The 22,071-nt window shown below is 33.5% G+C and overlaps 1 protein-coding gene across 1 annotated transcript in view; it reads right to left on the minus strand.

Annotated features, from left to right (window-relative positions):
- The window catches only part of LOC128235445 (uncharacterized), a 30,473-nt gene that overhangs the window by 177 nt on the left and 8,225 nt on the right, over positions 1-22,071 (minus strand). The window contains exons 18-49 of the mRNA XM_052950266.1: positions 21,542-21,768; positions 21,246-21,414; positions 19,774-19,999; positions 17,184-17,400; positions 14,460-14,666; positions 12,775-13,081; positions 12,324-12,532; positions 12,046-12,229; positions 11,517-11,640; positions 11,078-11,172; positions 10,561-10,752; positions 9,419-9,599; positions 9,136-9,302; positions 8,774-8,901; positions 7,786-8,032; positions 7,430-7,601; positions 6,823-7,060; positions 6,448-6,565; positions 5,857-6,029; positions 5,544-5,703; positions 5,221-5,427; positions 4,781-4,999; positions 4,403-4,562; positions 4,047-4,294; positions 3,687-3,817; positions 3,050-3,203; positions 2,639-2,854; positions 2,451-2,544; positions 1,466-1,583; positions 1,026-1,174; positions 674-807; positions 253-532 (exon numbers count right to left, since the gene is read on the minus strand). Coding sequence (XP_052806226.1) covers positions 253-532; positions 674-807; positions 1,026-1,174; positions 1,466-1,583; positions 2,451-2,544; positions 2,639-2,854; positions 3,050-3,203; positions 3,687-3,817; positions 4,047-4,294; positions 4,403-4,562; positions 4,781-4,999; positions 5,221-5,427; positions 5,544-5,703; positions 5,857-6,029; positions 6,448-6,565; positions 6,823-7,060; positions 7,430-7,601; positions 7,786-8,032; positions 8,774-8,901; positions 9,136-9,302; positions 9,419-9,599; positions 10,561-10,752; positions 11,078-11,172; positions 11,517-11,640; positions 12,046-12,229; positions 12,324-12,532; positions 12,775-13,081; positions 14,460-14,666; positions 17,184-17,400; positions 19,774-19,999; positions 21,246-21,414; positions 21,542-21,768 — 5,851 coding nt within the window. The remainder of the gene's footprint in view (positions 1-252; positions 533-673; positions 808-1,025; positions 1,175-1,465; positions 1,584-2,450; positions 2,545-2,638; positions 2,855-3,049; positions 3,204-3,686; positions 3,818-4,046; positions 4,295-4,402; positions 4,563-4,780; positions 5,000-5,220; positions 5,428-5,543; positions 5,704-5,856; positions 6,030-6,447; positions 6,566-6,822; positions 7,061-7,429; positions 7,602-7,785; positions 8,033-8,773; positions 8,902-9,135; positions 9,303-9,418; positions 9,600-10,560; positions 10,753-11,077; positions 11,173-11,516; positions 11,641-12,045; positions 12,230-12,323; positions 12,533-12,774; positions 13,082-14,459; positions 14,667-17,183; positions 17,401-19,773; positions 20,000-21,245; positions 21,415-21,541; positions 21,769-22,071) is intronic.

The following is a 22,071-nucleotide window of genomic DNA, read 5'->3' on the forward strand; positions in this document are numbered from 1 at the left end:
AAATGAATCACTTTAATTGACACGAAGTTGCGCGAAAGAATTGTCTTGTGTTGTAGGGGAAAACCGGATTACCCGGATAAAAACAAATTGTTCGGCTTGGTGCCCACAAACAAATCGCACAGGCGTGACCACAAACCAAGTTCACATGCGTCAAGGCCATGAATCGAACCTAGGACGCCTTGGTTAAAAGCTGATGTGCTTACCACTGTGCTTACCAGACAACCTAATTTAAACATAATAAAAGACCTATACATCATATAACCTGTTTCAAGCTGACCCTCTAAGGCTGATTTGACTTTGCCGAATGCATCCCAATTAGCTGAAACGTTCGTTCGGGATCGCTGCACGGTTAAATCGTAGCCTTGTATAGCACCGTCATAAACCTCTCCCGGTATAAGAACGTCGGAACTGACAGTAACGCCGTTAGATCGCAAAGTGTAAGAATAACCAATGGCATTGGTCACACGCAGTAAACTGTAATATCTTTCACCTTCTTTGAGATCAAGTTGATCGTTCACTCCATGCGTTGACGCTTAAAAAAGAGTTAAATTTAAATTAGCAAATCTTAGTCAATAACAATTTGAGGAATTTTAATACAGTAAAAATAAAACATCCAGGAATTAAACAATGATTGTATCACAATTGTTTGTTGGGCGTAAACATGAAGACTTACTATACATGTCCGTGAAGTTTTGTATAACCCTTCCGTCAGTAGATTCTATTGCCCATTTATATTTAATGACCGGACATGGGTCACCAGACACATCCCATTTGGCTTCCAGAGATGATGTCTCTACTTGGTAATCGCTGGAACATAATAAGTCTCATTAAAACAACATTACCTCGTAAAACCCTTCACACACAATAAGAGCGTTTCAGTCGTATTTGGCTGTTGCTATGTTCGTTAAATGAAAAAGTTAGATACAATTACAAGGTTATGAAATATTCTACGATAAGGTATCAACCTAAATATTAGTATTGCTAAATATACTTATCACAATATGTGAACAGTATATGCCCCTTACATATCCCCTATCGCATGCTGATGGCTATCATATACGCCAATATGATACAAGGGAGGCTTCCCTTGGCTCAGGTATGAGAGATAGACGCCGTTAGAAATAACACTTGCAGCTTTCCCGGCATTGTTTTCGGCTTTAATCGTCACAAATATCTGAAAATACGTTAATAATTCGCAAAACAACTAAATAAACACGTGGTAGTACTTCATCATTTAAAACAAAATGATGTATTTTATTAATGCATTGCAAATGATATGATATAAATTATCATATAGATTATTTCAAAGTGACAGTTATTCTTCACAAAATTTAAAACTCAGTATGTGCATGTGCACATGTTGATTAGGAAGCGAATAATATGCCTTTACAATCTAGACATGCATCATATTTACAACGAAAATATCGACATACCAGAATATCAATGTAGGAACAACCAAACCTACCTCTCTCTTGCCATACAGGTCGATGCCCGTTATCTGAAAGTTTTGTGCTGAATTTGGTATTGGAAAAAACGGCCTTAATTGTCCACCACCGGGTATTGTCCCTACAGCGATCAGCAGGCTGTGTAAAATTTGTCAATTGTTTAAGTTATAATTAAACATAAACAGATAAAATCATTATTCATCTCGTTATTCAACATAGTAAACACTATTATTGTGTACATAACCAATACTGAACTAATCGGTTGTAGGACGTACTCTAATATACATTTACATGTCAATAATTCAATAAAATTTAATAATTGATAATTAAATCCAAATAAAATTAGTGTAGGACCACGTGCGATATTTGAATCTGAATTATTATTTACATGCACATGTATTCGTCAATATATGCATTCCCTTTACAATTATGTTCAATAATTCAAATTCGTAATTAACCCCACTGATGACCTTTGAAGCGCTTTTCCTAATTTATTAGTCTACACCAGGTAAAACTTCCTGAAGCATGGGCGTACACATATGAGTTCCACCGTAGTGGCATAAATTAAAATATCGAGATCAGAAATAACAAAAAGTGAAGTCTACGTGATGAATTTGCATAACTGGTTAACGTTTGCTGTAATTCTACTAAATGTTGGCGAAATGTTTCGTTTATGTATGAATTATTCAAAAATTTCTAAGGGAAGGGATACCACCTACCGCTCCAAACCCGTATATTGAGACCAAACTAATGAAGGACCTTTAAATATCGACGGCTTGCTCATGTGTACGTGCGTAAAATTAAAAAAAAACAGATACGCCCATGACTGCTACCAAGGTGAACTGGTTTTAAAATAATTTGCTAGTATTTCATAATCTATAAAACAAAAAAGGTTCATCCGCATAGTGTTTTCCATTAAATTAGTGTACGTATTCGAAAAATAAATTCATACGAGTAAAATAGTGCAGTTGTTAATTATAGTAGACATAGTTAGACACAAACAACCTTTTTATTCCGGATTCGGCGTCAGTAAATGGCGACCATGCAGCCCGTATAGTGTTCATTGTCTCTTGACAAACGGCATCTACCATATTACATTCTGAAAATGTATTAAAATAGCTTTTCTTAGTTTAATACTAAATTAAAAATGTTAATATAATTCATAAAAAAATGGTCATTAAAACACGACTTACCAGAAGGACTTTCACATGCCATTTTAGTAGATTGCACAGTTTTCTCATGATCGTTTGGATCTATGTATGACGCACTTTTCAACTCAACAACAACACCCGAAACTGGCGGAGTATTGTCTACTGATATTGGAGCGGAATACGCACGGACTTGTAATCCAACGGAATTCTCGGCAATGACAGTTGCATAAAAAATATCTGCATGGCTCACAGGTAATACTGTAAAAAAATGACCGAAGGTGTAGACAACTGTTATGGTTTAAATTTATGTTTCTTAATTTTAAATTTATATCGAATACCATTCAATATTTTTGTTGTAACTCAACGAGCAACTGGTTGTGTTGGGAAACTATTGGTCGTATAACCATGTCATATAGAATTTATGAACGTATTACTCAACAAATAAATACCGACCTGAAGTGACATAGCTGTGAATATCTCCTGATAATTCATAAGCAGGAGCTAGGTCGTCAAAACCTTCTCGAAAACCAAAAAGTATGTAGAATCTATCAACTTTGCTTTGGACATCAGCAAATCCTGACCACTCGCATGTTACGTTGAAGTGGCTCTACAAGTTTGGTTTGTTAAATATTAGATAGTTATTTTGCTAAAAGGAATGAAATGAACGCGCACAAATAAGTGTTACCTTATTTAAACCGGTGCACGCTGCTTTGGTGAAGGATGTCCTAACAGTATTATTTAAATGCAATGCTATAATTTATATATTGATTACAAACCAGAACTATCCCACAAGAAGTTCATAAAAAAGCACAAAAAAAATCCAAAAGTAGCCTTTGAGTCGAAATATTATCGCATCGAAAAGGCTTGCGGGGACACTTGTGAGTTTCCTGATTTTAAACCAAAGTGAACTTGAAAGTTCAAAATATACTATCAAAGCAAAACAAGAGCAAAATCAGATCTCTAACACTAGCTACTAATAAAACATTATGAAAACAGTTTAACAACATAACACAAATAACAACTTATTACTTTTAGCTTGTTGAAAACAAAAATAATTGCATAAGTGTACAATATATTAATATTTACTTACTTGGATATATTCATGGCATTTCACAATCCCAGTTTCGGGTTCTGTGTTGTCTTGAATTAGTGACTGTGAGTAGGCTTTGGCGGTTATGTTGGCTTTATTTGTCACCGTCACAGAGAGAATATTCGGTATACCTATATATCGGATATATAGTATATCATCGTTTAACAACAATTAAATACGATACGTATATACTATAAGGCATACGAATTCGACAGGATTACATTTATTAACTGTGTATCTACGGCTATATGCTTTCCTTGTTAAAGGAAGAAACTCCATCAACAGGCGCGTAAAGATAATTACTGTTCACAATATATGTATCAATTGGTAAGTATCTATTGAAGGTTAACATGTGCAAACCTTGTAACGCCGGCAATACACTTTCATCGATAATAGAAGACGTTCCATCAACAGACGCGTTGAGATATTTGATGTTAGCGACATCTGTTGCAAACGGGTAAGAACCCATGGAAAATGTCGTATGTAATATATTGTCTACGTTATTGGCATCGTGAATTTCAACATCATGGTAAGACCATGATCCAGGTAAAGCTGTTTCGTCTATTTGAAATGCCGACTTTCCACTTTCCATGGACTCTGAACCCAAACTGAAAATATATCAACATTCTCATTTATCTTCCGTCCGTGTACATGTTTTGAAAATAACACATATAAATCGATGTATCACAGATATAGTGCAAACGTTTAACACTCACGTTACGATACTTATATTTGGGGCTGTGGTGTCAACAATAAAACCATCAGTTGTCGTTTGCAAAACATTTCCAGCATTTGTTATTGCTCTGAGTGTAGAATAGTAGGTTTTGTTTGGTGAGATATCAACTGTAACTTGGGCCTGTCCTGCGTTTTCTAATCCTATGAAATGATTTGAAAACACAAATAATTTATTTCTATGCTTCATAATATCAAAGTTACAATCTATTTTAGAGGTAAACTTAGATATTAAACTTGAAACGTACATATAAATTTAAGACTTTTAACAGTATACCGGTAGTTGTTTTATCGAAATAACTGGGCAAAGGATCTAAATCATACACTTCAAAAATCAAGGTTAAGTAAATTCTGACACCAACCATGATGGTCTGACACTTCTGTCTCTGAATGTCTAATCGCATATTCTAGGTACGGTTGAACATCTTCTCCTTGTGGAATAGTTCCTATTGCCCAATCATATGTTTGTATCCCATGCAGAGAACTTTCAAATCCACTAAAACTTATTGTTACGGTATGCATATCACTCTGATAATCAATGTCGTTTGAAAGGCCCTCCTTTGGACCGTCAACAGATATACCTATAACATCAATTAACATGTACTGAAAAACAATATGTCTATTTTCACAAGAAAACAGTCAGATAAAAACAGTTTAAATGTGTTTGAGCAATGAATTGTTAGACGGAACGTTTATTAGAGTACGCATAAAATGCCAAGCGTTAACATCTTTGAATCAAATATATATTCAAATAATAAGCCAATACAATCAAATAATCAAGTAAAAACAAATTGGTTTGTACCCGTGACATCTTCCGGTACTACAACGACAGGAGTAGATGTTTTAACTGTACTCCACGAGCCAGCACCATTTCTTGTCGAAAGTGATACGTAATACACAGGAAAGTAATTGTTGCTATCAGACAAAGCAGTGTCCATAAGCAAACAAGGTAGATATGCATCATTTGAATACTGCTCCTGTTTTGTCCACCCAAAGACATCGTCTGACCCTAGATATATAATACATTACGAAATATCATATTGTAGCATTCATTATGAACTTAAATGAAAAAAATCTGAACGATTCGATTTTGAGATGTGTAATCATTATCGCAAATGAACTAACCTGCCGTTGTGCCAACAGCAAATCGGACACTTGTGATTCCCGACTCATGGTCACTTGATACCCATGAGGCCTTTATGCCATCGTGATCAGCCTGCCAAACGTATCCAAAGACGATTTCTTCATCATCTCCACTTAGAACTCCAACTTCTAGATGTTCAAGCTAAAACAAAAACGTTACCAGATATATTAACTTTAAAATACATATTTATTACAAAACAAATATAACAACGTTATTTCAAATAAATTTTCGCAAAAAGCTGCCTTAGCAAATCTTTAATTGTTATTTCATAAAAAAGCTAAACACTATAAATACTTCAGGCGGAGTATTGTCTGTTAGCACTCCATCAGATTCAAACGTTGCCGTGAGTCCTGCACCATTGATTGCTTCAAGTCTAAACTTGTACTTGGATCCAAGAGACAGTTGTAGGTTTTTCTTCGTAAAGACAGTTTTTTCGGTGTTTTCAAGCAAAATCCATCCACCGTTTTCTTTTTTATGAATAGAAGTGTAATTAATAAATTAAATGCATAACATAACTTAAAGGCCTAGTTATAGCTTCTATAAGTAACACCCCTCCCCCCTAAAACCGTGTGTTTGTACATAACCTCTGATATCTTATTCTAATTGCCATATTGTCTGATCACATCTCCGATCTGAGTATCCTGCTGTGCAGTTTTGGATGTTTTATTATAATATAGGACCCCAAATGGCCCTGAGCCAATAAACGAAAACACAAGAAGTTGGCCCCTACTGTGACACCAGTGCAATTAGCAGGAGATGCACAGCAGGGGATTATCATGCCAAACATTCCTTAAACTAGGCCTTTAACGACATTATTTTAAAGAGAGCTAGTCATTTGTTTTGACCTTAGGTTAATGAATATCAATAATTTGTTTTATATCTTACCCGGATAAAATTGTTTTGTAGAACCTTGGTTTTCGATATGAATTTGAGCTTTCAACTCGACAATACCAGAGTCTTCATCTTGCACTTCAAAATTCACGGACAACTCTTCAAGCGAGCTCTGCAAAATAAATGTATTATTTACAAAGTAACGCTTTTATATTATTTTATCATTTGAGAAATATTTAATACAATTTACACACTAATACTAGTGTACACACACCAGCTAACAATTAAACTTGGACATCTATTGATCATAACTTCATAATTTGTATTTGTTTTCCAAACTATTGGTAAGTTGATAGATTGGTCAAATGTGATTACACTTATTATATTAACCTTATTTTCAACTAGTTGAAATCTTTAATTGCTACAAACCTGAAATCGGATATCTGCTCCAAGTGATGTTCCGTCATATATAAATTTTGAAGTTGGTGTAGTTAAGTCTATTAAAATACCGTCTGTGGAATTTGATATATCGTTCAAAGCCCCATTTATAGCTATAATTGTCGATCGAATGTAATCAAGATGTTTGAGATTCAAATTCTTCCAAGCTGCAAACGTCGACGTAGCATCGATGTCTTGTTCCGTTTTAACAACGTATGTTTGACCACCTCTGCAAATTGTACAATGCTAATGTATGTTTATTTTGCGCTTGGGTCATACCCCTGTTATTTTCATTCGGTTAAGAAATTTGGATATCACATTAAAGTGTGTTTAGACATGAAGAGTTGATCTGTTCTCATGCCGCAAATATAACTTATTTTTGTTTCTTGACATGAACAATTGAAGCAATAATCAAGTTTTCAATGCAATTGTTTCTCGCGGAAAATTTACCTGTCCTTTTGAATATTTGAGATTATGGCAAATTTAACAATAGACGTTTGTACATGTATATTGTAAAATCGTTCAAGTTTATTGTAATAGCCTTGTATCTGGTGCATATACATAATTAGCACCAATTTTACGCAACAGTAAATTTTACCTGTTTCTTTCCACTGATGTAGAATAGCTTCTTATACCTGATTCGGGATCATGGAAATTGTTCCATTGTACCTGTACTGATGATTTCGAGTGGCTGTATTTTTTGTCTTTTAAATTTGGGAAATTACCATCGACAACATAGCCTGGTAAAGGTTTTGTCAAGTCTACTCTCACTGAAATGGTTTAATTCATATACTTGTTTTAATTTAATAAGTTGAGTTATATACACAAACGATAAGTTAGTTTATAGTAAGAAATGTAATCTAATAAATAGTGTATTGGAATTGAAGTAAGTCATATAATTTAATATTAGAACAAACACGTTCAGTGTTAATTAGTTTAAATTTAAGGTGTTACCTCCGTCTGAAGACTTGGACACGTTCTTCATATTTGTTGCAGCATTAGATGCCCATAACGTGATGAAATAAATGTTATCATGTACTAAAGTCTCATTTTCTCGAAGTTCAAAACAATAAAAGCTTTCGTAGTATTTTACACCTTCCAAACCAACAACATCCAAACTTCCAGGTTTGGATCCGACACCTATTTCATATTTTGAAATTCCTGATTCAGGATCGTGGAAATCGTGCCAGTTCGTACACACCTAAAACATTAAGTGTGCATTAATTGTGCTTCAACTAGTTGCAGATGCCTAAGGTCATTGTGTACAAGAAAGGTTATTTGCACAAACATGCAATTTATGTTGCAAAAATAGTTTTTACATACCCCTAGTCCATTGAACTATGAATAAAAAACTGTTAACCTAAAATAAGATTTATTTCAATTTAATCTTGATAGATAACTATTGAACAGTAAATATAAGGATTGGTCGCATTAATTTCGTGTGGTCATGCTTTAAAAATTCACTACGGTAAGCGTGCACATTTCCCAACAAGTACTAGGCTACGCGTGCTTCATTACTTTTCTCAAGTGCCATATTGAGTTTATATTACAATTGTCCCTACTTATTTTTGTGAATAAAACAAAACGCTAGCATATTAAGTACTTTATATATATGTTACAAGAAACACGTAAACACACATAAAAAACATCCACTCCCCGGAACAGATTAACATACTGTAGTACAAACATATTCATATTGTTTATATAATTAGTATAAAAGCCTAACCCGATGCTAAACACACGTTAAAAGACTCTAGTTTAGCCGACGTAATTCACCATTTCAACAATATGTTTTATTTAAAATTTTCTGAAATGACATTACATGACATGTATCACAGAACCTTACATATCTGCTTTAGCCTATTAATTGAGTTCCACTCACACTTATTTAGTTCTTAACGGTTTCACGACGTGTCCTGTTTTTTTTCAAAGCTACACCCACCTTATCAGAATACTTTGTAAACTGCAAGTCTTCAGCGTATATTTCACCATCATTGACTACACCTGCTATCGGTGGACTCGAATCTAGAAGAATGGCTCTGTTTGCCCTTTCCACCACATGAAGATCAACTATACAAAACATATCATTTAACATAAGTTTTGCGTACAAGCTTATGTAATATGAACGTACATTCATTTTATATTTAAGAAAAACATTTATCTCTTTAAAAACATATCAGTTTTTTTCCTCTCATTAATGAATCATATACATACACATTTTGGTGACAAAGTCAAATACATAATAATTGATAGTTTTATACAACAAAAAACATTAACCTAACTTCATCATAAAAGTCACGATACCATTATTTGTGGCACGAAGTCTTAGCCAAGCTGGTATTCCGTCAGGAACTTTGAATGTAAACTGTACTAATGTCAATATCGGGCTACGCCACCAACTCATAATATCGCAACTTCTTGGATTGCTCCCAAGACAAGCGTCCAAGTATGCAATGCCTGATTCTTCGTCTCTGTTAAGAAAGGGATCAGCAAAGAAAACATATGTACTAAGAAATGTAATAACGCAATTAAACAGAAAAAAGAATAATCAATTAAATAAATTTCATTCAAAACAAATTTTTCTCACGTCGAGTTATGATCCGCTGACACCAGAAATATGTCCTCGTGGTATTTAATGTTGTAAATCTCATAAATGAGTGGACTCGTTATGTCGATAATATAAGGTATCGAATGGCAAATTGTCGTTCCTAGGAACCCTCCGAAGTGAACTTTGTTCATAGCTCGTACAGTGACATAGTATCCTCCAGCTAAAAATCAACAAATCAGAGTCTAAATCATCAATATGGAATAGTATTTGTAAGGAAGCATGTATCTTGTACGATGCTACAGAAAATTAAAAGAAATATGACGATTTGATATAAATAATTCCGTTGAAATTCCTGAAATGATCATTTTAATAACTTAATACTCCGATCAATTCAAAAATTTAGAAATATTTCTGATGATATACAATTGACGCATGTTCTTGGTCAAAACACATTTGACAAAGGTACAATATGTGAGACGTCGATTTATTAATGCCGCCACATTTTTCAACAAATAACTGTATCTGAAGCCTTATTGTAATCAATGAAGTTTGAGTACTTGTGTATGAAAACAATTCTTTATATTTAAGGAATAAATTATGTGAATGATGTCATTATCGGGGTATATACGTATTTGGGCTGGAAAAAGTGTGTGGTGTCCACGCGTACTTTAACTAGCCCAACTGCGTTCATATTCTCGATGATGACACCAATGACGCAATTCTTTACTTTTATTTACACCAATAGTTCATTATTTCTTTCCAAAATTGTTACTTAATTACATATAATAAAACCTTACAGTCATTCTTTCTCACCCATCCCGTAAATAGAATGACGCGACCGTACCGGAAATAGTTTATCATATGACTTCACAATAACGCGGGAAAATATTTTTTTCGAACACTTTTTTTACATTAAAATGAAACGCTCGTGACAACAATATGTTTAACAAATCATAAATTAACACTTTTTTCTGACCTGCTGAGACAACAAGAACAATATAAACCATTTTAATATATATTAAAACGCGATGATTCGTGATCCAAACGTATCCGAAGATGTTCCGTTAATCACAAAATATTCGCAATTGCAAAGTCCGTTTGTTTAAGGAATGGACGTTGAGGTGTAAATATACATCGATGAAACAAGAAACTATAGGATTCAATCATTCGATAAAACATACATGGCAGTGGAAATATGTTCTTGTTTGACGACGAAGAAGATATAATTCCGATGTTTCGCCAGTGTGATTCATGCAGTAGTTGTTTATGTGGGTCAACATCAGGATGAATAGAATCCTCGCAAATATTTCTTCCAACAAACCATGTGTAGACCAAAATGCCTGTTTCATTGTCATGGATTCCATCCCAGTTGGCTGTGAAATATTACATGACGTTTTACAAATAGCAAAATAGGAAGTGAATAATAAAAGTAGTTTTACATATAACCCCTTCAAGTTCTCAGAAAAAAATCCTATTGGATGAATGATCTGAAAACATATCTCAACAGCAAATCACCCTTTTCTTATAAATATCTTGTAGCAGTTAATAAATGGTGTTGACATATGCCTTTAATCAGAATGTTGTTACCATTAAACGCTACCGGTTTTGTCCCTGTAGTTTTGATTATTGTATTATTAAACAGGAGTACAGTTTAATAGTTTATTTGACAAAAGTACTAACACAATTCGATATATTTACCCGCTATGTAGTTATCACTCCTTGAATACAATGTTTCGGTCATAGGATTATCGCCATTAAACACAGTCCTTGAACCTGGTCCGTCGATAACGGTTCTGTAGCATAAATAATTACTATTACCAATGAATAAAAAGCGATCGTGACCATTAATGACGTCACGCTTGTAACTATATAGACCGACGAAACTGTTTATGACCGTTCACAGTAAGACGCTAAAAAAGCACCTAAACGTTCTTTAAAAAACAAAACTAAAAAAAAATCAATATTTGTTTTATAGGGCATATTTGAATTGTTATCTTTAAAGCGGGTTTTACAGAGCCGAGCCCAAACCTCGCTATGCAATCTTCTATTGTGAATGTCATTCGTCATAATGCCGTTCTTGTGTTTCTGCAGTTTAAACTATGCATTATCACTTAAATATATTGGACATGTAACTTACCGATGATTATGAAAAACTGCGGGCTGGTCGGTGCAATATCGGGAAAGGTCCAGTCTGTCGAATGGAACTAGCGTTCGACAATTGACAAAGCTTAAGATATCCAACGATCCATTTATTATAAGCCCTTGAAAAAGGAAATGTTCATTGTCACAGCATCACATACTATTCCAATGTGGATATGTAAGATTTTAAGTACCCAGTGCGGATTTTTAGCCTTCGTTATTTGCTTCAAATCGGCACCAGAATTACAACATTAATTATTATTTTGCAAACCTTGATTTTAAAACTTTATATTATTCGACATTCAATACACATTTTATTTTCTCACATGTTACCAATACTTACATGATGTTGTTTACTGATGTCAAACAGCAGTTATTTGAATGCATAGTTGACGAAAAACAGTTCTTGGAAACATTGCATTTTAACAAAGTTTAAAAAGTTTAAATTCAGTATCTTAAAACAAGTTTGATCTTACAGTTTTGAAAAGTCATAACCTAAACGAACAAGGTTTGTACCAATTGCTTACCTGGTTCGGGGCATGAGAAATCTGTCAGTATCCCCTGACTGTGAATCACTGATCTATACCCAAGGACATTCGTTACGTCTAGGTTGACGTAGTGAAGCGTATTGTGTCGCATATCAAAGGAGTCATAACTTATGTCAACAAACTGGCCACTGGACAATCTTTCGAAGAAATGAAACTGCGACTCCTGTTTGGTAAATAATATGGGAAGTAAGTTCTACAATATCTTACGTAGTTTTGAAGTTGTTGTTTTCTTTAAAAATATATAAAAGTATTCTTACCGTGTACAAAGATTCATCGAAATGCCTTATTGATGGTAACAGTTCACATGCCATTGTTAGGCCATAGTCGTAGTTGAAACTGTGACATGGCGATATTTTAAGGCATTCTTCTGCACAATCAGAGGCAGTTACCGTAATTAAGGAAATGATTGGAGAAGTGACAAGTTTTCCTTCCTGTGACTGTGTGAATTCATCCAACGGCTGAGTTCCTGATTAATGATAAAATCTTGGTAAAATAGGCATTTCCGTACAACAAATCGATATATATATACATACTATTATATAGGAAACTATTATTGAACTAGAACACAAGTACAATAACAAGAAAGCGTAAGTAAACTATGAAGATCGATGCAATATTTCGGCAAACGAGAACTAATTGACGGTAATATCAATCCAATAAAAAAGAATATGTCATTTTTTCACGGAAATAACTTATTTAAAGGCTTACCACGTTTTCTGTTAGTGATTTCTTTTAACTTCAGATGTTCCCATGAAAGTAACTGATCACCGTATTGTCCTTGTCCAAATCCAATTGCGACGAACGTTTCGGAAATTACCGAGTCATCATGAACTAATATTGTTGCTCGAATAATGTTAGGGTTACTAGTTGATGTAAATTCCACATTCAAACGACCAGTCGGTGGAGTGCTATCATAAGTAGATAGCTGACAATTGATAAAACTTCTGGATCCAGCGCTGTTTTCCGCAAACATAATAAAGTAAAGAGGGACACCAGATGGAAACTCGTTGCTTTCCTAAATCATAAGAAAGGAATGTTATATTTTCAACTTGCTGTTAGAGTACAAACTTGACGGGTTGGAATCAATCAGTTGCTATCATATGTCAATCATTTTGAAACTTATTATCTTGGCATTACTGATAATCGAATTGCGATTACCGTCGTAGTAGAACTCATTAACTTTTGTCTTTGTTTATGTTACACAGGTTATACTTGAACGACGGTAAAGATGAAGAAAACTGGACGTCTTCAGGTAGTGAATTCCATGCGGATAATGTAGATGGCAGGATCTAGCTCAACAACAATTGTGATTTACATGAAATGTTACGCAGGTAAAGCGAACTTCGGAGAGTTTAGGAAGTTGTATCATCAGCTCGAAAAGAAATTAGTGTAGAAAAATTCTGGTGTAAGATAATTAAACATCTTGAGTAATAGAGTAAGTATATTATTTATGGAAGCTAGTTGTGTTGCACCGAAAATTATTCGCTCTGCATAATGCTGTACCAGCTGTCGTCTTCGTCTGCTTTCGTCAGATTATCCCAAGCAATGTCTGCATATCCCAACAACTACCTTATAAATGTTATAGATTTTCGATTAAGAGAGTATTTAATTACATGTGGTGGAAACGCTGCCAGACTATCTTGTTTGACGGACTTTATATGGTCGAAAAGACGTTTTGATGGTTGTATTTCACAAACAATGTCACTAATGTAGATATGGAAGAGTAAAGGCGCCTGCTTTGAAACTGAATGGATTCCAACATATATTGTTACCGTATCAGACATTGTAAGACAAGACAACGCACTGTTTTCTTGCACTAGGAAAGTCAATAAGCCATAACAATAAAGAATCGGAACTGTAACTTTCCAGAAGATTTGATAGAAGACATGTATTCAAACGCTTTAGATATGTCACACATAATTGTTCTGACTTCTTTGCAAGGCGAAAGGAGTGGTAGATCGATACAAACTGATTGACAGTGGAAATCTTTCGGAAAAGGCCCGATTGAAATGGAGTTAAGTAATTGTTATGATGCAACAAGTTGAACATGTAATTGTGCAAAATTCTTTCTATAGCCTTAATTAGAACACAGTGATATTTGACGTCAATTACCGACATCTTGTGGATCGGACTTTCTATATATAGCGCAGACATGAGCCATTTTCCAGTTATTTGGTACTTTAACGGAGCGAAGAGAGTTATTGAAACGGTGTCGAAGAGACTGTGAAATTTCAGTTGCTATTTCTAGAAAATAGCTATTTACATAGTCTGTTCCGGTTACCTTGTCGATTTTAGGAATGCTTATTCAGTCAATAACCTTAAATTGATATGATAAGGCAGTTGTCTGTCCAGAATATTCGGATGGGTTGAGACATGAGTTATAGAATAGTTACCGTTTTTACCACTGTTTCTGAACCACCTAGTTGCATGTTGGACACAATATCATTTCCTCCTGGAAATGAGCCGACATCTAAAAAGAACTCTACGTTGCTTTTGTCATCTGCTGCTTGTACAGATATTTCAAATGCTGGCTCAGTGTAGTCTCTGTTTACAATTTGTCGTAAAACACACTCTGTCGTTGCTCGCGCAGTTCTTGAATTCTGGATTTTGAAAGAATACAAGTTTTAAGACTTTTATTAAAAAGAAGAATTTGTAAATAAGTATTCCTGTATGGAAGTCTCGCAAATTGGCATGGTTCCAAAATGGCCAGATATTATAAACGTTTGGTTTTTTTTTCAAAGATTATATAGATTCCTAACTATCAAAAACGGGTAGATCCGACAAATTGGAATGTTTTGATTACCATGAGAATGGTTACTTCTTATATCCTTTTTTATGTTATAACGTGTAATTGTTGCGTTTAATAATCTTATTTCAAGACACTGCTATGCAAACACCCTTGCCTTTGATAACACTAACACACAATGCATTACAAGGTAAAACATACACATGTACTGGTACCTTCAATACTATCATTGAAAGTATTGTGAAAGGGTTAAGAACTAAATATACAGGTACTCAACGACAGGAACCCCGTAATGCAAGTGAATCTAGTTTATGATTGATAAGACAAATCTTTAATTTTCTACATTTTAGAAGGTCATTTTTCTTCCATACAAGCTATTTACAAATCAAATAAGTGTCAGTTATGTGACGAGTTTAACTGTTCGACTTTCAAACTTGTCATAATAACATTCAAACTACGCATATATAGTTTAAGTTTATGTTTAAACGAACAAACACAAAACAAATCTTTAGTCAGCGACTTTTTATTCTCTGTTTACAAACATGGATAATTTACAACAACATTTTTAAAAAAAACGTCAACTAAAGGTATTCTTTACGAACTATGTTAGGCCAATTACGCTATAATAATGATATTTAATTGATTTTAAACGAACGCGAAACGATATAAGGTGCAATATGCCGAGTACGCGGTAATTAAATGAACAAAAATACATTCGAATATCTGATTTTTAGTATTTAATGCTGGTAACTCTATTGTCTTACCCTATGACAATTGAATATCAGTAAGTACGTATTGTTATATCTTTAAAATAGTTGTTCTTAATTGTCATTAAAATAAAGCTACAAGTCCCAGAACCGTTTTAACATTTTTCTACAGCACAAACGTTATACCTGCAGTTGCATTACATACTGAATGGCCCAAATACATCAAGCAAGTAAACAGTTCTGCCTGTTTGTGACTGTAACACATACGTTTGCAAAATGTTCAATTTAAAAGTGAGAACTATCTAAAAAATTAAGTTGTTTTTAATTCTAGTAGTGTAGGAGGTTTTTTTTCTGAACTTGCATATTTGTGAAATATTATCTGAAATTGTATTCTATGGAAACCAGCCCAATTACAGGTCTAGTATGATATTTACTGTAGTGAGCTCACAGTGTGTTTATATTATTATTTAAATTCGCTTAAGAAAGGTATATACAGCAAGAACATAGTTATGGCTTTAAAAGGACTAACTCAAGTATAATAATTTTGAAAATTAATTGGTAAGTAATCGGATGATACTGATCCCATCTAGACAAAGCATACATATGCACAACTATGGGTGTTTAAATATCATTAGTTTTACTAATGTTTGTGAATAATTCCCAGATAAGTTTCACCATAATTAATAATATTGTTTTAATATTCCAAAAAAGATGAATACATATCGACAAAAATGGTTCTTATGAAGGATTTTAAGTTTAATTGTAAAGAAATGAGCTTAAAACACGGTATTTCGTCCTAATCAGACTAAAGTAGACAACAGTAAATATTTTAGCATTCACCAATCATTTAATACAGTTGCACTTTCTACTATTAAATACACCGTTATAATATTGTTATCAATAATTGATATTTTCCATAAATGCATTATTGAGTAAGTAGTTAAAGGTTTATCAGTCAAAATTAATGTTTGTTATACATGTGTATGTATTGATTTTGAATAACAGTGTCACTTTAAATATTAATATCTCCAAACGGACACATTTGAAATTATTTCATTAATGAGACGGAAATAACTTATATTACTGAACCGATTCATGCAGATCTTGCACATGCACCATCACTTTATAGTTTTACACATTACAGTCGTATATGTTACTTTCGGTATTTTATTTACATAGTAATAGAAGGACATTTTTTAGTGTTTTTTTTCTTAAATGGCAATGACTCTTGTGATACTGCCCCGATCCAGACGAATATTGGGCTCGCAACAGCACTCTATGGTAATACACTCCTGATAAAAGTTTTATTCAGTAGTAACATATAAATTGCTGCGGACGGATGGATGGAAACACGGACGGACGTACGGACGGACCGGACGCCGTTCGGCGGGAGATGATTAGCCTATTTGTTTGTGTTTTTGTTATTTACATTAACCATCAATATTATTAGCAAGTTATCAATACATGCATCAAAATGATATATCATTAGCCCTTATATATTAAGTGTTCTCCACTTGCTGAGATAAGCTCATGAATGAGCTTCTCTTAAAAGTGACTAGGGATTTGATTTAAAAAAAATGAAATAAATTGTGAAATGCGGTACATTTCTTCACGATTTGAAAGCCGCTACAAAAAGTCGATACAAATACATAATAACACCATACCGTTTTAGACACAACTGGTGAAAAAATCGGCGGACTGGCATCTTTTTCCTTCGTGGATTCGTCTACCACACGCTTTGTTATTTTAGGCATTTCATAAATCCAGATCCTCTTTTTGAACAACGTTTTCTCATATGTGTCGAACAACAGGTCCACTTCCAATGTAACAAGACCAAACAATTCAAGTTTCAAAGGCCTTATCTCAAGATCCATCGTTATCCTACAAAACAGAAATATAATATCCCAAAACATAACATGCATTTTATGATGTTATACACGAAAATAATAGTATGTTTTTTTATTCCGACATGATGTACTACCCCTATTTCACAAAACATCTTACATGATTAAGTATCTTCTTTCATTCATCCAAATAACTTACTTAATTAAAGACAGCAATACACACATGATTGCTAAAATCCTTTCAATCACAAATTTGAGAGATAATGAATGAAGAGAGTTGTCATAATCTTAAACCATTATCATTTAAAAGACAAAATAGCATTTGATGTGAAAATTATTAATTTTAGAAATGCAACCGTCGGTTTCGATGATCACGGAATTACGATAGATATATACACGAAAACAAAAACACTACCAAATAACATCGTTTTTATAATCTTCAGAATTAGGGTGTCTAAAACAAATTAATAAATTGATGCATTATATGACAATAAATACATATTCAAAATGTAAATATATGAAAGAAACTAAAGGTGTGCTCAACAAAGAGAACGTATGCACTCTTTAAGTATTAGTATTTCAATAGCCTAGTTCAAGGCTCCAAAAAGAATGGGAATACTGTTTGAATTACAATAAAACAATAATGTTGTTTTTAACACCGGAAATTAGATCCGGAATTCGGCGTTTTTAAATTAAGGCAGTTTAAGCGAAATTCAACTGTCAACAATGCCTGTTGAAAGAAGTTAGTTCGAGTTTAGTCGTTCTGATGAAATTAAAATTGGAGTGTTAACAGAGAAACCACTATATTTAATTCAAGGGCACACATTGTTTGCCTCTTGACATATTATTTATCGTGATGTTTTTAAAACCCTTTCCTCAAACATTGTTATACTAAGTAATTTAAAGATTTTTCGATACGTTAACAAATGAAGAAACAACAACGAAAACCATTCTGGCGATTTTAATGAAGATGTTATTTGTAAGTGTTTATTTTCTTCGTAATTGGTGACTTTGCTGGATTCAATCCCTCCTATTTGCCATACTACTGCGCATATGTTTATAGTTACTCAGTTGTTCGTACGTTCGCTTAATGTTAACATATCGTTAAAATATCTACCTTTAAATTATACGATTGCTGTAATCTGACGAGTCTTTAAAATTTCAGCAATCTTCCCAAACACCAGCCATTTTGATGCTCGTCATATATTCAAAGCATATATGGAGCTTCTTTCAATTTATCGTTAATTAAACATTTGATTTGACGGTTTTGTCGTACGTTTTCTAACAACGAAAACACAATTACGAAGAAATTTAACGAAAATCAAACGATTTTAACAATAATTATCATCATAATTATACTCGTTGAAAATTGATCGAACTTACGACCAACCGGTCAAATAACTACAGGAATATCGTTTAACACGTTTATGTTCATGACGAAAAAGTATCATATCATCCCTCCAACATGAATAACGCAATGTCATTGGTCTAGGGCTGGTCACTTGGTGACCCCATATTTTTCCATATTGGGTCACCAAATTTATATCGTACCAAAAATGGCGTCTATTTTCCGATTCTGGTGAATATTTCGATGAATAGGTTTGACATTTAAACGTGTAAAAACATGTTAACTGGTTTGTCGACGTGATTAACAAGTAAAGGGGCTAATAGGTGACATATGGGTTATACGGGGCGCAAGAAACCATATTTGGGTTCGGTCTTCGCTCTGACCCTTAATGGTTTCCTTTTGCCCCGTTTATCCCATATCAGGTCACCTACTAACCCCATAACTTATAATATCAAATGTTCCACTTTTAGTATATGATATAAAAGTCTGGCATAGTAGGTTTTGTTTTCAAATCGTCAGGTCATAACTAAAATTGCATCATGCTTTGGGAATGATTTATTTTAAAGGTTATATATACATATATAAATTGTGTTGGGATCAATATAATACTTAACTGATCTGTCAAGTGATATTGACCGATGACGCTATCCCAAAATGTTGCCGTTTTTAACTTATATTCGTAGATATCGATTTAATTCTGATAAGATAAGTTATCATGTCTAAGGAAAAGTTAAATACAGTATGTACTACACACATATACTATCTTTAACATAACCGAATGCCAGGTGCTCATTTCGGTAAAGGATCTTAGTCACAACTTCAATAATCGTCAATCTGTAGAAAAGTTTTTTTTTTTATATTTCTTCGACGTTAAGTTCACTAACGTTCTTTTTACACACATATGTAGCAAAATAACGGAAAATATTACATTAAGATAATTTCAAAAAACGACTAAGATCGACTAAGATTTTTAAAGAGAAACAGGTCCCGGATTCCTTACTTTAAAAAAAACGTTCAATAAAAACTATGTAATCAATTATTGATAAAAAAAATCAAACTTACCCTACGTCAAGTGGAAACTTTGAAAATCCTATTTCTGCAGCAGAAGGAAAGCCTATATTACAAATTTCTCCTTCAAGTAACAGTTCTCCGTACAATAGGAATCCCAAACTGGCTTTAAAATATGTTGATAAACCGGCATATGGGACTAAAGTTGCTCCAGCTGTTCTGCTAATTATCTTTGCCTGCCAACCGATGTCTAATCCGTAAAACCCCCAGGCATCGAATTCTGTAATTAAAAAGTGTAATTTGCCTTAATTGATTATAAGAAGGTCTTTTGGTCCATCCCGATACATGATGGTTAATACTTCAACAATACGGTGTGAATTGACAGTGACAACGATAATCTTGATATTAAATGTTAAGTCTTGTGTACGCAATTTTAGAGATATGAGTATTTTTTACTTTCTCCATTAATATTAATATAGTTATGAATGTTAACAGCAAGTTTAATAATTTCGAAACCTTAACTACTAAATATCGAGCTTTTTTATCTGTATACATATTCCTATTTTCTAATGATATTGCTCTATTTATATCAAATCTTAATGGTCAACAACTATATAAAGGTAGTGTATGAAATATTCTTAAAAATGGGATTTTTTTTACAATTAATATCAATACGATTGTGCATATTCGAGAATACAACCCAAAACATCAGTTTGTGTGGACCGTAAATGATGCAGTTAAACATATAACAGTTGGATATAAGAAATCCACAATTAATCGTACATGTAAGAAGCAGTTTTATTGAACTGCGCAAGGTGGTGGAGGAGTAAACGTTGATTTATTTCAATAGACGCTATCTGAAAACCAGGCTGCATAAATTATCGATAATCTCCAAAGAAAGTTCAATGACATTGAATTGAAGTTAAACCTTGTGACAGTCAACACTTATGATACCGTGTTCGCCCAATACACTAATTTATTCTGTTCCTGTCAAAATGGACTAAAATACTAGAAATCTAAGTTAAATAATGTAAATAACTGCAAGTACCAAGTTACGTCTGCATGAGTTGTCGAAAAGTTGACTTAAAACAGTGAGCTAACCTTTCAGCTGATTTTACCAGTTTTATATCTGACTAAGATCATACCTTATAGAACACACAGTCTGGCAAAGTGTGTTGCTCATAAGACAGAGAAACTAATGACACCGTTCTAACAAAATTTTCTTTAATATTTGACCTTGTTCCTATTGATTGTCTTACTAATGTAACGGCAACATGTACTTGTAGGATTGGTCGATCTTTTTTGGAATAAGTAAGAGAGCTTGTCGAATATCATCCAGTATTTATAAGTACATATTTATTTATGATAATTTTACGCACATGTTTCCTTAACAATGTTTGCTTCATCTGTTTCATACGTCTTTATTTGATACATTCATTTATATGTGAATGTACAGTGGTTTCCAAAGTAACATTTCTAGAGTAAAGTGTACACGTTTTATATTTGTTCTTTACATGTATACTCACCAAGGGTAATTGACAAAACTCCACCAAGAGGTATAACGTGAACAAAAGGTTCTGGGAAGAACTTTATTTGTTTCCTTGGAAAACTAAATGTCCCTTTTAAAGTAAGTTCAAATGATTCAAAAATATTGTTTACACTTCCCGAGACTATCTTCTCCATAACTTCTGAATACTGAAATGAATACACACAAACAAATGCAATAATATGAACATTAAACATATAACAATTAAAATAAAATAAATATGACTAATAACGTTTATTACTCCTTACAACGTGCAGTACCATACATAATTCTTACCAATACTCTTGCTAGATCTATAAAGTCTTTAACTATATTGCAAACTTCGAATGGATCAACTTTTCTTGTGTGCAGCAAGGATTGAATATCACTGATTGTCATATTGGCCAGTTGTGCGCCAAGAAGGTCTGTACCAAGCTTCGACAGTCCTTTTCCGACAATGAATAATTGATTTGCCCTGCTAATCGTTGAATTTGGTTCGCCTAGCATTATCACGATTTTCTCTGCTGTAAAAATGAAAAACATTACGTGTTAAACAAAAACTGCATGTAATTTAATATTGGATTCTAATTATGTAAATACTAAAATATAACTGGCAGGAAATAGTCGTCTTTAAACCGTTAAAGTGTAAATAAACATTGACAGCACGGCGGTAATTATTGCATATAATTAAAAGGTACAATAAGTCCGCAATCATTTACTTAACACTTTAACTGTTTAAACATCTTTAATTATACAATGGAGATTGTTATTGAGTGCATGTGGTAGTGGAGTTGTGCTTCCGAATAACTGTGCGTCCGTCGCATAAA

This window comes from Mya arenaria, chromosome 5 (genome assembly GCF_026914265.1).
Source record: "Mya arenaria isolate MELC-2E11 chromosome 5, ASM2691426v1".
NCBI lineage: Eukaryota > Metazoa > Mollusca > Bivalvia > Myida > Myidae > Mya > Mya arenaria.